At 59.1% G+C, this 14,492-nt stretch overlaps 2 protein-coding genes across 2 annotated transcripts; both read left to right on the forward strand.

The window, feature by feature from the left end:
- Positions 1-399: 399 nt before the first annotated feature.
- LOC139363764 (uncharacterized) lies at positions 400-5,845 on the forward strand. The gene has a single exon (XM_071098429.1). It carries the CDS (start codon positions 1,092-1,094, stop codon positions 1,545-1,547), a length of 456 nt encoding a protein of 151 aa, XP_070954530.1. The 5' UTR covers positions 400-1,091; the 3' UTR covers positions 1,548-5,845.
- A 252-nt stretch (positions 5,846-6,097) lies between these two features.
- Positions 6,098-11,558, forward strand: LOC105467127 (paired like homeodomain 1). Its single transcript, XM_011716540.2, has 3 exons — positions 6,098-6,608; positions 8,838-9,070; positions 11,014-11,558. The coding sequence occupies exons 1-3, from the start codon at positions 6,440-6,442 to the stop codon at positions 11,554-11,556; spliced, it is 945 nt and encodes a 314-aa protein (XP_011714842.2). The 5' UTR covers positions 6,098-6,439; the 3' UTR covers positions 11,557-11,558.
- The last annotated feature ends 2,934 nt before the right edge of the window (positions 11,559-14,492 follow it).

A 14,492-nucleotide genomic window follows, 5' to 3' on the forward strand; every position in this document is an offset into this window, starting at 1 on the left:
GGGGTTGGTCTGCCCTTTCCTCACCAGCCCAGCCCCTGAGGAGAGAGAAGGAGGCAATCCCCCAAACAGGGCAGGTCGGGCGGTTGCCCCTCCCTAGCACCCCCTACTCCCAAACACAGAAACCCTGGGGTCTGTCCTCAAACCTCCCTGGCTGCCACGCTCTGGGCAGCGGACTCTCCCTGCCAACACGCAAGACCAGCTCCCTCCCGCAGGCTGAGCAGAAAGAAGAAAGGTCCAATCTCAAAACCCCCGACTCGACCACCAGCCCCTGTCTAAACGGAAGTAGGGCCAGCCTCTCACAAGTCAGGTGGGAAACTGGGCCCAGGGAGAGAAAGTGCGCCAGGGCCAGGCTGGGACCCGCTGCGCCTTGGTCCGCATGCGGGCGGGCGCCTCCACGGAGGTCCCAGGGCGAGCTCCCGGGCCTCGACACCCGGCCGCCAGCCACGCGGACCCCAGCCTGCGCCCCGAGGGAGGCCGGGACCCCTAGCCGGCGGGACTGCGCGCCGCCCCTCTCCCCTCAGGTCCCGGCGAGCGCCTAGCTTCCCCTCCCCCGCTTCCCGCCTCCCGGCCGGTGTCCCCGCCTTCCCCGCGGGCGACGGGCGGCGGCGGCTGGAGGAGCGGGCCGAGCCGAGGCCGCCCCGGCCTCGCGCGCTGGGATGTAGCGAACCAGCAGGGGTCGAAGAACCGTGCAGTGCCAGAGCCAGAGCTGGATCCGGGTCCCACAGCCGGAGCCGAAACCTGAGCCAGAGTCCGCGGCGGGCGAGCCCGGAGCCAACGAGCCGCAGACACAGCGCTGCCCAGGTGGGGTAAGAGACGCTGGGCTAGGGGCGCAGGGTCTCAGCGTTGGAGGGGCGCAGGGAGGTGGCGGCCGAGTCCTGAGCAGTTTGCTTCTGGCGTGTGTGGGTCCAGCCGGCAGCGCCTGACAGCGCAAGGCGCGGAAGGTCAGGAGCCTTCGAGGCAGCGCGAGGAGCTCGTTCCTGCACCCAGGGCACAATCATAGCCGCCGTCACCGGGTGCTACCCCACCTAACTGGTGGGATCAACCCTCTGCTTTAGCTCCGGACACCCCAAGAGGGTAGCAGCCTCGGGGGCATGGGCCACGGCCCCGCGAAGGGCACAACCTGGGAAGCCGGTGGCAGCCCCTCGCGGCGTTGCGGGACGCAGGGCCCCCATCCCCACCCCCAGGAGAAGTGGGCAGGAGAGAGGGCCGCCCGCTGCTCCCCGCTGCGTCCAGCGATAGAGTGCCCCACCACCCATGGAAGTGCTGGCCCCTCTGCGTGGCCCGGGACTTCGGCCGTGGCTTCGCTTCAAGAGGGTATTTTTCCTAAACGAAACCGCTTCATTCGTTCGTTCGTTCGTTCGGGCAGCAATGCCGCAGAAAAGCAGCAGACGTCGGTCCGCGCCCTGGCTCTCTTCGCCCCGGACCCAGCCGTCCCGTCGCAGCGCTCGGAGGTGCCCCCAGCCCATGGCGGCCTGCCCTCGCCGGCACAGGTCGGGCTTTTTCTTCCCAGGAGAGAAACCCCAAATTTCCTTCGTAACGTCCAATAAAGACATTCCCGCGGCTTCTCCCGGGTTTGGTTGTTGACGCAGGGTCCCAGAGCACTGCAGCCGCTTCTCAAGAACCGGGTCTCGGATTTCTGAAATTGACCAGCTTCGTAAATTGGAGCCTATTCTCCCGCAGCAAAGGGCCCCAAAGCTGGTATCGCAGTAATGGGAACCCCAGGCTGGAATCCGGGTCCCAAACTTTTCCGATTTAGGAATTCCCTGAATCTACAAATATTTAGTTCACTTTTCTGAAAAACTAAGGCTTGTGTATTCTCTTGATATCCCTGTGACCTCTGAAAGCCACCAGGGTCAGAGGGAGGAAATCCCAGGTTGCTGTCCACTAGGGGAGGATTCAGGTCTAGGGTTCAGGTCTAGGGTAGTCAGGGCAAAAGCTACAGGCAGCAGGGGCAGCACAGAAGACCTGCTGTCCCCGTACCCTTTCCTGGGGCTGCTTTGGGCCTCCCGCCTCTCTTCCAGGGAAAGGAAAAGAGGTGGGCTGGGGCGTGGAGACCAGGCTGTCTGGACTCTAGGATGCAGAGGCCTCCACACAGGCTCAGGGTGCTCTTCTCCCATGAAAGCAACCACTGGGAAGAGGAGGCTATGGTGCATCCATAAGTTGCCCCTGCTCCCCAGTTGTGCGACCAGCTGCTACGTCCTTCCTAGTCTTCTTCCCCCCAGCTCAGCCATTCTCAGGAACCAGACAGCATCCATGGACTTAGGTGAGAGATGGGCTGGGGAGAGCCATGGGTCCTACCAGCCGCTGACTGAGGGGCCCACAGCACAGAGTCCTGAGTTCCATACTCCCATCTGTGCTTCACTGGCGGCAGTCCTGCCCAAATACATCCTGGCTGTCCCCAGGACAGGCTGGGGATCCCCAATTGGCAGGAAGCCTCAGACTGGGGTCCCAGGAAGCCTAAAGGAGCCAGTGAGGTCTTTCCAGCCCCTACCTGAGCACCCTCCTCCCCACTTACCCAGTAATTGCTGTATTCAAAGAAACAGGAGCTTTTATTGGGGAGGGGGTATTAGATCAGGCAGAAAGAGGTAGGTGGTCCAAACCTGCACTCCCAAAACTGGGTTTTCAAGTTTGAACTTCTCCACAGACTAAGAGGCTTAGGGCTGGAATGTCCCAGAGAGTCATGGATAGCCCTGGTGGCAGGTCATGGCACATTCCTTCCTTTTTCCTAAAATACCTTGATTCTGGGAGCAAGGATTAGAGCAGGGTGCCCCCATGGGTGGGTAGAAGGATGGCCCCCACCCATAAAAGCCTTCCAACCACCCTGCCCAAATTACATTACTAAACCATTCTTGGGCACAGGCTGTTTTTAGTGAGCTAGGCTTCAGGAAGGGTCCTCGTGGTGACTACTTCAACCCCACAACAGCCCAGGTTCTTCTGCTCAGCCCAGCCAGGACCCTAAACTCCAAAATTCTTGAACATCACAGAATCATTGCTGGCTTTGTGTGGTCAGGGAGGGGTGGGGAACAGGGCACATGGTTCCAGCTCCACTAAGCCCCCTTCCCTCCTCTCTTCCTGTCCCATCAGCAAGTGAGCTGGACACTGAAGCAGCAGGCAGAGTCCGGTGTTGGACGTGGGAACTGAGGCTCAAGGCAGATCAAGTCTTTACCTTGAGGCAAACACAGGTCACCCAGCGCAGCTGGGGGAACACAGAGCCTCTGCTTACTCCTGAAAGAGTGCTGTTTTCTGTCCTGTGTGTGTGACATGTCCCTGAGTGTGCAAGAAGCCCCTATCTTGACTGGGACAATGACCAGTGAGAGAGAGTAGCTGGGGAAGAACAGAGAGCGTGTCCAGGTCCCTTCCCCAGCCAATGCCCAAGATCAGGCCACAGCCTCCTCACAATCAATTGCCTCCTCACTCCTTGATCACTCCGTGCTGCCCAGGCCCAGCAGAACAGACTCTGCCAGCAGGCCCCACTAGCCCCAGCCCCTCTTTGGGTCTCAGGTCCCCTGAGGATACGGGGCTTCACCTGAAACAGTCTGAGGGCTTTTCCATCTACACAGCAGGCATCAAGATCACCAAATAAAGGGACTATTGTGCCTGCCTGGAGCCCTGCCAGAAGTTTGGGCCCAGAGGGGCACACAGCAGGTGCTCAATAACTGCATTAAATGCACTAACAGTGAGGATACAGCCCCTCAGACTAAGCAGTGAGTGCTGCTCACAAAACAGTTCCCACTGGGGGATGGCCCAAAGAGTCACTTTGGTCCCTCTGGGAAGTGAGGGGGCTATGAGTCCCAACCTCCTCTGGATGCCCACAGACAGATCATTCATTTCTAAGTCTCTGCCCAGAGACGCACGGTACTTCCCACCTTGGCCTGACATGTGGTGGGGTTAGAACACACCTCCTATCCCATGCCAGCCGGCGTTCATGCCAAGTAGCACACATATGCCTAAACTCAGCGCTTCCATAGTGCAGTGAGTACATGTGTGTGCACAGCATCTCCGCATGGATGTATAGGATGTGCGTGTGCGCGCGTGCCCCCATGCTGTCTGCACTCAGGCTGTTCTATGGGATAAGACAGCTAAAAGGAGAATGGTGTGTGAAGGGACACTCCCCAGCATGCTGCAGCACCTGAATATCTCCTTGAAAGGAGGGATCTTCTACTGGAGACTCCAAGAAACGTGGTAAAGGTGGGGCTGAGGGCAAATGCTGGGCAACTGTGCTTCCCCATGTTCCTCTGCCCATGACCAAGACTCATTTCATGGAGGGAGATCACAGCTTGGAAGAAGGCAGAAGTCACTGAGCCTCCCCAACCCAAACTCCTGGGAATTGTCATCCCTCTGGCCTCAGACCCTGCATTCTATGGTCACAGACGCACAGTGAGAAAGGGCCAGGCCCTAAGGAGCTGTGCTGTCTCTCCATGGCCCAGAGTGGGGGATGGGGGCAGGGGTGCTTTGGACTAACATGGAGGGAATGGAAGGCAGGTCTGGTTCCAGCCTGTGTGCCTGCCCCTGGCCCCAGCCGCCCTCACAAGGAGCTCAGCTGACCGTGGGTGTCTCCCTGTGATGGGAAGGGGTAAGGCGAGGACTCAAAGGCAGAACCTGCAGAGTGCCCCAGACGCCGACACCTGCGCAGTCAGTGCCACCCACCCAGGAGTTGAGGAGGCACTGGGTTTTGGGGTGAGGACACTGGACACCTCCCTGCTTCTTTCCCAGACCGACAATCTCCCTGGCGCTGCTCCCTTGGGTTGCTGTGTCTGGTGGAGCTGGTCACAGGTGAGGGGCAGAGGGCAGTCTGGGGTCTGCCTATGGCCAGAGAAGCAGGTCAGGGCGGCGCCTTGCCGCCCCAGCTGTGGCCTGTTTGCTCAAGACGCTGAGGTCTTGGGGCCAGGTAACAATTGTTGAGCAAAATCCTTCGACAAACTTCACCTACGTGCAAGGACTTGAGGAGGGAATCACTCTTGGGAGTGGGAGAGTAATGTCTTTGCCTGTGCCCAGTGAAGGCCCATTGGAGCTGCAACTCAGCTACCACTGTGTGGGAGAGAAGCTGGAAGACTGAGGGCTTCCTGGGCTGCTGGCCCAGGGTTGGGAGACAGCAGTCACCTGGCCTACCAGGCCTGTGCCTGAAGCCCTGGGAAGCCAGGATGCAGGCCCCAGGCTGGGACAAAGCTACCCTGAAGGAGGGCAAAGGCTGCCAAGGCCAACCCCATGCCTGCCAAGGCCAGGCCTGGCCCATTTGGCCAAAGCGTAAGGTGTAAAACAAGGGGAGAGGTAGAAGAGGCTGTGGGGCCTGGCTGGGATTCTGGGGTCTTCCCTCTGCATTCTCCAAACGCCTAGAGCCAGCAGAAACGTTTCGTCTGATTAGAAGCCATCATTTCTATCCCAATCCCGGAAAATTGACTGCGGTGCAGAGAGGGAGGCCTGAGAAGCAGCCTTAGGGGAGAAGGTCCAAGCTAATTAGGAGGCAGCATCCGGGGGCCCATTAGAGCGCAGGCTGCTGTCACTCAGCCGGGCTGAGTTCCCGGGAGAAGAGGCTGGAGAAGGAGGGGCAGGCGGCCCCTCGACGAGGACACCGCTGGGAGCTGCCGGAACGGGCCCCGGGCTCTGCCCCCGCCCCGGCGCTGGCTCGAAGGCGCCCGCTCTGTGCGATCCTGCTCGGCAAACATTCACTCATCCTGGGCTGTTCTCGCCAGCGCTGGGGACTTCGAGGCGGCCGAGACGGGAGTTGATTCTAGGCGAAACAAGTCATTTGGGGCCTGAGGTGGGCACGAGCCTCCCGGGACTTGCAGGCCAGATGCGTTTCTTTTGTGAGGCCGAGGGAGAACTCGGTGTGTCACCGGGGAAGGAGGGAGAGGCGCGGCGAGGCCGCGGGGGGCGGGGAGGCGGCGGGAAGGTGGCTGCGGAGGGGGAGGGCGCGGGCAAGGCAGGGAGGGAGGGAGGGCGGCAGAGAGGGCGCGGCGGCGCGGGCGGCTTGGGGCTGGATTCCGCCCGCGCTCCCTCGCTCGCTCGCTCCCTCCCCAGCCCCCTCCCACCCAGGCCCACCCCACCCAGCACCCCTGGCGCAGGGACTGCTGGAACCTGGCTGTGCGCGCTGTCGCTTTAAGACAGACTCTGCCGGCGCCGTCCGGAGCCTTAGAAACCGGCCCCGGATCGCGAGTCGGAGCCGGAGCCGGGGCCGGCCCGGCTGCTGAGGCCCGAGCGGCAGAAGCGCAGCGCAGAGCGCTGAGCCAGGCGCCCGGTCGCGAGAAGCTGCCGCCGCCTCTGCCCGCCCGGCCCCGCAGCCCCGGGCGGTCCATGGGGCGGGTACGGCGTCGCTGCGGGCGCCGGCAGCCCTGGAGGGCAGCTGCTTAGGCGCTGCGCTCTTGTCCCCGCAGGTCGCAGCCAGGGCGGCGGGGCGCGCCCAGCCCCGGCCCCTGGAGCGCCCGCCGCGGTCCCCACCTCCATGGACGCCTTCAAGGGGGGCATGAGCCTGGAGCGGCTACCGGAGGGGCTCCGGCCGCCGCCGCCGCCACCCCATGACATGGGGCCCGCCTTCCACCTGGCCCGGCCCGCCGACCACCGCGAGCAGCTCGAGAACTCCGCCAGCGAGTCGTCTGACACGGAGCTGCCAGGTAAGCGCCGTTCCCCTCGCGGCGCGCACGGAGCCTACTTGGGCGCGGGGCACGGGGAGCTGGGAGCAGGGCCTGACGCCCGCGCCGTGCAACCAAGCTCCCTCTCCGCCCCAGAAGCGTCAGGAGCTTTCTTTTTCCCGTTCTCGACCTGACGGTGAACGCGGAAACTTACGCACACGCGAAGGCACTTCCACGCGGTCCCCACGCGCCAACAGACTGGCAGATGCATGAGCCTACAGCTAGAGGGTTGGACTGACAGCCCCTCTTGATCAGGAGTAAATAGAACGGGGGAAAATTGGATTTGCGCAACTGGGCACTAAGAAGCGACTCGGACGAAGGGAGAGGAGCAGACCGAGAAAGGAATGGGGGTGACGGGCGAGAGAACGCCCTCAGAGAGACAGAGAGAGAGGCTAACACCGTGACAGTAGGCGACAGAATTAAAGAGAGAGGCCAAAGAGAAGGGGCGGGCGGGAAGGGTAAACGGGGAGAGGGGGTCATCAAGTAGAAGGAAGACACAGAAGACGGTGAGGGCTAGCGGGCCAAGAGGCGCGGCCGGACTCCCAGCAAGGCCAGCCCGAACCCCGATCGAGGGATCCGGCCCACGTGTGCAGCCGAAGCCCGGAGCTGCCCGGAGCTGCCCGGCCCTGGCCCCCGCCCCGGCTCCGGCGCGTCTCCCTCCGCGCTGCCTTTTTGTACGAGCTGGAGCTTTTTTCCAGCAGCGAACTGGGACCGGGGGTGGCCGGCGCGGGCAGTAGGGTAGCGAATCCGCTGCCCAGTGCAGCCGCCTGGGTCCCCGAGGGGCTCAGAGCTCCCCGGCATGGGCGCCTCTTCTGCTCGTTTCTTCTGTTCATTTCTTAATACACAGCTGAGTGTTTCTTTACACTTTCTTAATCTGTTTGTTTCTCTTTTGCATCCCTAAGTGATTTTTCTGAGAGGTTCTGTTTGCTTGGTTAAAACACAATCAACGCTGAACTATACTTTTGTTTTCAAAAGTTTTAAGTGCGGTCTTTGGTTGGTTTTATTTTTAAAACCTAGAGAGATATATAATCATAGATTGATTTTTTGAACCAAATCTATGAGGATGAATTAACAATTTTAACTTTATCTTTCGATTTTGAAATAATTAATATACTAAGTGTAGGTCTCTGGAATTTAAAATATCTACATGCAACATTATTCTTCCGGAGATTTTAAAAAGTCAATCCAAAATGGCGCGTTTCTCCGGAATTTTCTCAAAATCCATTTACAGTGGTGTTATTTGGGGAATTTAAATTATCTAACTATAATGTGTTTCTCTGGGATTTAAAAATTATCTCTGTAAGGGCCTTATTGGGAGGGAGTTAAAAATCTATTTACAACGGTACATTATTTTTTTAAATCCCAAAGAAATAAATGCTTCTGTCAGCCTGGAGTTTATACACTTACAGGTCTGTATTTAGTTAGGGGTGTGTTTGTACCGAGCTTTCTGGCTTCTTAATTTACATTTGCTCTGTGTTTCTTCCTGTCTGATTTTGAGAATTTGTGGCCCTTTCTGTGTCTTTAGGCATAGAGCTGTGAGCTTTTCTGGGCTTCTGTGTTTTGTTTTTAAATTCTTTTTCTTTATGTATCAATGTTTCTATGGCTGCGTGTGTTTTGTGTAGCTTCAAAGAGAGACAGACTGAAGCCCGAGGTCACCTAGACAGAGTCTGTCTGTCTGGGCTGCAGTTGGTGGGGTTCTCTAGGCTTTGGGACTGGAGGCCTGGAAGCAAGGCCGAGAACCGGCTGTGTTGTGCCTGCCCAGTGGGGCTCCCACACATCCCTGAGGAGAAAAAAGTGGAGGAGTTTAGGCTGGAAAGATCTGCTCCTACTTCAGAAAAGCAGAGACCCCCTCAGATTTAGACCCCCTAAGAGGTCGCAAAACAAACAAAACAAAACATACATTTGCTCCGAACATCAGCAGCAGGGCAGTCTGAGCCGAGCTAAGGGTGCAGGCCCTGCCCAGCCAGGAACTCAGGCCCGCGGCTAGGGCTCCGATTCTTGGGCTCTTCTCCGCGGTACACCAGACTAGAGGTGCCTACTGACGACCAGCACCCGGCGGGCGCTTTCCAGTGGGGACAGTTCCCAGGGACCCTGGAGGGAGGGAAGGAGGGAAGCCAGCGCTGGTGGCTTGGCGGGCGCTTCGGTGGAGCCGGGACGGGGTGCAACGGGGCGTAAGCCCAGGTGACCTGCTCCACGTCCTGCCTACTGCAGAGAAGGAGCGCGGCGGGGAATCCAAGGGGCCTGAGGACAGTGGCACGGGAGGCACGGGCTGCGGCAGCGCAGACGACCCAGCCAAGAAGAAGAAGCAGCGGCGGCAACGTACGCACTTCACAAGCCAGCAGTTGCAAGAGCTAGAGGCCACGTTCCAGAGGAACCGCTACCCCGACATGAGCATGAGGGAGGAGATCGCCGTGTGGACCAACCTCACCGAGCCGCGCGTGCGGGTGAGCAAGGGGTGCGCCTAAGAGCACCCGCGCAGAGGGCTCCCGGGCCGCCTCTGCTGCAGCCCTCCAAAGCTTAGACCCACAAGCAGACCTTAACTCTCCCCCCATTCAGACCTGGTCCCTCCCACCACCGGCGATCCCCACCTTAGGCCCTGGCCCACCTAGCGTCTGCCAGGCCTCCAGGCCGCCATGGACCTCCAACCCCTCTGACCGTCATCCTACCTGATCCTCGGACTAAGGCAGCCTCAGCCCAAAGACCTGTGCCCTCAGGGGACTCCCCCATGCCCTGTGGGGCCCAGGACCCACTTGGATGTTAACAGGATACCCTGGGCCAGAGACTGGGCAGTGGATTCCCTGCCGCTGGGGACTTCCGGAGCTGCTGGCTTTACCCCGAAAACGAAAGGGAAAGGCAGGTCCTGCCTGGCTGCATCGGAGAAGCCAGAAAGGTGCCTGGGTTTGGGGCTCTCAAAACTTCCTGGAGCAGTGGTCCCATCTCACAAGCAGATTCTCTAAAAGCTCAAGATATTCTCCACCCTCCCCAGCCGTCAGTAGGACCCTTTGCCTTCTGCCTTTTCCAGAAGGTCTCCTGTCTGGTGAGGTGGGGGGTGGCTCTGGGACCCAAATGTCCTTCCCAATCCCTTTTGGGATATGCCATCTCAGACCCAAGACCAGCCTGCATTCTCCCTCTTCTCACCCGTTCGGTTTCAAGTAAAAGCAAGGCTTTCCTGCCAGGGTAGCAACAGAATCATTTCTTCCCTGGGGGCGCAAATATTTAATCAGATATTGGGAGCACCTCCCAAGTCGACCGAAGTCCCACCTGGCCCACAGACTCCTTACCATAACCCGCACCCCTCCCTAGGCAGGCTGGCCAGCCCAGTGGGACTTGGAGTGAAGACACAGCACTCAGTAATCCTGAACTCACTAATCCTGCCCAGGTTTATGGTGGTAGGGGTGAGTGGGGGTGGAATCAGGCAGTGTCAGTGCTGGGGACTAGGGAAAGCTGAGAAGCAGGGGTCTGGCAAACTAGCTCAGGAAACTTCACTCAGAACTGGAGGAAAATCCGAGAGGGCAGAGAGCATGCGGTAGGCAGATAGGTAAGGATGGGGAAGGACTAGGAGGTTGTCACCAAATTTGGGGGGAGAAAAGGAAGGGCAGGAAGATTAGAAGAAACTAGTAAGAATAGAAAAAATTAAATATTTGTGGAGAAACATATTTGGCATATATTTAGGCGGCAGGAAAGAAATTAGGAAGCAAAAAGATCAGGTATTTGAGAAAAAGAATCAGCTGTTTAAGGGGAACAGTAGAGGTCAGATATTTGGAAAGGATGAAAAAGCCTAATATTTGGGGACGATTCAAAAGGATCAAAAATGGGGGATAAACAAGAAAACAGACTGAGGGAGAAGAAAGAGATTCAGACAGCGGGATGGACTAAACGAAAATAAACATTTGGAGCCGAAAAGAAAACATCAAATATTGCCGATAAAGATGATAGCAAACTATTTGAGCGATGAAACAGATCGAAGAATTGGGGGAGTCGGAAAGTCCTATGTCTCAGGGAGGAAAAATACCTTTTGTATTTGAGGGAGAATAAAAAGACTGAAATATTTAGCAGAGTGAACCCGTTTGGGGGAGAAGGCAGAGGTGAACTGGTTGAGAGAGGAAGAAAGAAAACGAATATCTGTTCAAATAAACGAGAATATGTATTCGGAGAAAATGGATATAATTTGGGAGAGAGGATAAAGATCGGAAAAAGAAAATAGTATTTTCTGGGGACAGGAAAGGAACCATTGTGGAGGGAATGCAGGAGCGGAAATATCGGTAGAAGGAGAGAAACGACAGTTCGGAGGGCAGCGGGCGGATGGAGGGCTCCAGGCGGTGGGGAGCCAGGTGGGGGCCCTCCCGGCCCACAGCAGCCCTGACCCTTCTCCCGTCCCCTCCCCCAGGTCTGGTTCAAGAACCGGCGAGCCAAGTGGCGGAAGCGTGAGCGTAACCAGCAGCTGGACCTGTGCAAGGGTGGCTACGTGCCGCAGTTCAGCGGCCTGGTGCAGCCCTATGAGGACGTGTACGCCGCCGGCTACTCCTACAACAACTGGGCCGCCAAGAGCCTGGCGCCAGCGCCGCTCTCCACCAAAAGCTTCACCTTCTTCAACTCTATGAGCCCGCTGTCGTCGCAGTCCATGTTCTCGGCACCCAGCTCCATCTCCTCCATGACCATGCCGTCCAGCATGGGACCAGGCGCCGTGCCTGGCATGCCCAACTCGGGCCTCAACAACATCAACAACCTCACCGGCTCCTCGCTCAACTCGGCCATGTCGCCGGGCGCCTGCCCGTACGGCACTCCCGCCTCGCCCTACACCGTCTACCGGGACACGTGCAACTCGAGCCTAGCCAGCCTGAGGCTCAAGTCCAAACAGCACTCGTCGTTCGGCTACGGTGGCCTGCAGGGCCCGGCCTCGGGCCTCAACGCGTGCCAGTACAACAGCTGACCGCCCCGCTGCACTACGCGGGCCGGCTGCCGGCACAGAGAAGGGCTGGGGCGCGGAGGACGCACGCGGGGTCTCCGGCTCGCAAGCCCCGGCTCACCGCTTTGCGGACCTCGCGCCTGCGCAGCCCCCTCCTCCCACTTTCTACTCCGGGTTGGTTTTGTGTTTGCTTTTCCGGATCCCACTCTGCCCTCCAAAAAGAAAAAAAAAAAAAAAAAAGCAAAAAGACGTCGGAGAAAAGTGCCGCGAAAAAAATGGATGAGTTGCAATTTCCCTCGGGATGGCGCGGGTGGTGTGTGTGTGTTCCCACGGGCCCCGGAGGCCCACTCCGCGGAGGGGACGCGGCGCGGTAGGCGAGCGGGCCCCCCCCCCCACGGCGGGATGCCCAGCGGCCGGGGGAGGACGCCCTCGTAGCCCGCGTCCCTGCCGTGCTGGACCCATACTGAGCGGCCGGGCCTGCGGACTGGATGTGTGGGACCTGGACTTGCCTGGGATTTCCCAACCCCGTACAAACCAAGATGCCCTCTCCAAGCTGGGCCCGGCCGAGAGCGCGTTAGCTCAAGTCGGGATCCGCGTTGGGGCAGGCGTTGGATTGGGGGTGACGGTGCCCCAGCCCAGGATCCGGCACTTGGTGGAGCCGCACTCGGCTCCGGCGCGCCTGGTAGAGCCCCGCTGGCCCTGCGCCCCGGAGCCCTATATTGAGGCCACGGAGCGGCAGCGGGCAGTGCGGACCTGGCGGGAGGAGGGGGAGGTCCATCTCAGAACACCCCCAGCCTCGAGCTTAGCCGCAAGCCCAGGCCTTCTGCTCTGCTCCCGGGCTAGGGGGCGGCCCCCTGTCTGGGCGAACAGTCCCCTCCTCACCGCCCGCCGTGCAAGAGTCGAGCCGGTAGAGCAAGGGGCGCGGCCCCAGGGCCCTGCGCCCACTTTGCACACCCGCTCTCCGGCCCGCGCCCCTGTTTACAGCGTCCCTGTGTATGTTGGACTGACTGTATAGAATTATAAATCTATATCGACTTGTCCATGTACGTCTATTAAAACCATAGTCCGAGCGTGCTAAGCACTGCTGAGCCCCGACTGCTTCATTGGGCTGAGGAGGGAGGCGGATAGAAAGGAAACTGTGGGTAGAAAGGGAACCGGGCCCCTTGGGTAGGAGGGGAGCACCAAGGCAGCCCCCGCCGAGGTCTCCCTACCCCGCTTCCCCACCACCATTCTTGACCTGCTCAGCCTGGCTGCCATGAGGGCACCGACCGACATTGCGAGCCCGCCCGGTGCGCGCCCGCTAAGCTGCGCCTCTCGGCGTTGTGCGCAGGATGCCTTAGCAAGAACCCCCTCCCTCCACGGCTGCCGAACTGTGCAGGTTCTTCCCTGGTGACCCTCGAGGCCCCAGGGTGCAATGGGGTCCTTGCCTGCCCAGAGCGTTCGGGCAGGGGGCTGCTGAGAGCCTCTTTAGACCTGGGGTTGCCTTTTCTTCTGTGGGTCCGGCAACAGCCCCTCTTGTCTCCTCGGAGCCAGGGCCAGGCTGTTCCAGGACTCAGGCAGCTGGATCTATCAGAGTCTAGCGAGGGCCTCCCGCTGCCTTTCTCCCTAATGCCCGCAACGTGCCGAGGGCCCACCCAGGGGCGTGCGGCTGTGCAGGAGAAAGTGTCCGTCACACAGGACTCACTTCTCACTTCCAATACATCTCAACTTGTGGGGACTGCTGGCCGCCTCCGCCCTCCCCTGGCTTTTGGAAACTACTGAACAAGACCAGCCTGTAAACTGCCTGTAAAATTCTGCTTCCCTTAAGTAAGTCATTTCTAATGGCAAAACAAAATGTTTGCAGCTGCAGTGGGGGAGGAAGGAGGGGTTGATATTCTGCTTTAGAATCACCTTATGATGGGGGTTGGCACTGCCCTGGACTCAGGCGAGCCCTAGCTAGGAGTGGGGCACAGCCACAGGCTTAGTCACGAGCTGACAGCTGGAGAGCCCTGTGCACACATTCTCAAGCCAGGTCAACACAGCCTTTGAGGTCAGGAGTGTTGTCCCTCTTTTACAGATGGAACCAAGGCTCTGTAGCTGGGCCAAGGTCACACTGAGCCAGTAGGTTTTTAGATTCCAAAGCCAGGCATCTTTCCACTGATTTTCTCACCTTCAGATGAGGAATGAAGAGGGGTCCTCTCTGGAGGATGGTCAGCCTGATGCTGTGAGACCTGGAGTGTGGAGCTCTGAGATGGACAGTGCCAGATACACAGGCTAGTGGGGGTGGGGGTGGAATAGGGCAGGGGGCTGGAGCCAGACCACCCCTCCCCCAGCGGCTCCAATCCAGAGCGCCGACCCACTCTCTGGGAACATAAACACAACTACATCTGGACTCAGAGGGCCTCCCTCAGACTCACACATCTGCCAAGGCCAGAGGGCCCTGGTCTCAGCTGAGGGCAGGAGTCAGGGGAGACCTAGAAGGAGGCGGGCTGGAGGAAAGTGAGGAGCAAAAAGGAAGCCTCTCTGAAAGTCAGGTCTAGCACCAGGTGCGAGGGGAGCCACACAGGGCTCAGGTGGAGATGCACTGTGGCTGTGGGGCCACAGGCCAAACAGCTGCAGACAGGTCAAAGGGTAGAAGTAGTCCCAGAATGACCCCATCATCCATCAAGGACTGTGGCCAACCAGGTGAGTGAAAGACCCAGCCGCAGGCCCCTCCCAGCTGTTCCCACCCAGCTATTCTGTGGCTGGCAGAGACTACAGCATGCAGCCCTTTGCCGCTGCTTCGGCTGCAGGGTCATCACTGAAGGGGGCTAGGGACTGTAGGGGGCTCTGAAAGCCCAATCCTCTGAAAAAAAAAAAAAAAAAAAAAAAAGGCAGAATTCCTAGCCAGCTCTGCCTGAAGAAGATTGGGGGAGGGGACCGCCATTCATTGAACATTGACCGTGCCCCTGCTCTCAGTGCTAGGATGGAGCAGTGGAAAC

The sequence above is a fragment of the Macaca nemestrina genome, chromosome 6 (genome assembly GCF_043159975.1).
Source record: "Macaca nemestrina isolate mMacNem1 chromosome 6, mMacNem.hap1, whole genome shotgun sequence".
Taxonomy (NCBI): domain Eukaryota; kingdom Metazoa; phylum Chordata; class Mammalia; order Primates; family Cercopithecidae; genus Macaca; species Macaca nemestrina.

Excerpts from the sequence above, each read along its gene's own strand:
- LOC139363764 (XM_071098429.1), top strand. The coding sequence starts at position 1,092 with ATGGGCCACGGCCCCGCGAAGGGCACAACCTGGGAAGCCGGTGGCAGC.
- LOC105467127 (XM_011716540.2), top strand. The coding sequence starts at position 6,440 with ATGGACGCCTTCAAGGGGGGCATGAGCCTGGAGCGGCTACCGGAGGGG. Across the intron at positions 6,609-8,837 it reads GTCTGACACGGAGCTGCCAG|AGAAGGAGCGCGGCGGGGAA; the intron begins GTAAGCGCCGTT and ends TGCCTACTGCAG. Across the intron at positions 9,071-11,013 it reads TCACCGAGCCGCGCGTGCGG|GTCTGGTTCAAGAACCGGCG; the intron begins GTGAGCAAGGGG and ends CCCCTCCCCCAG.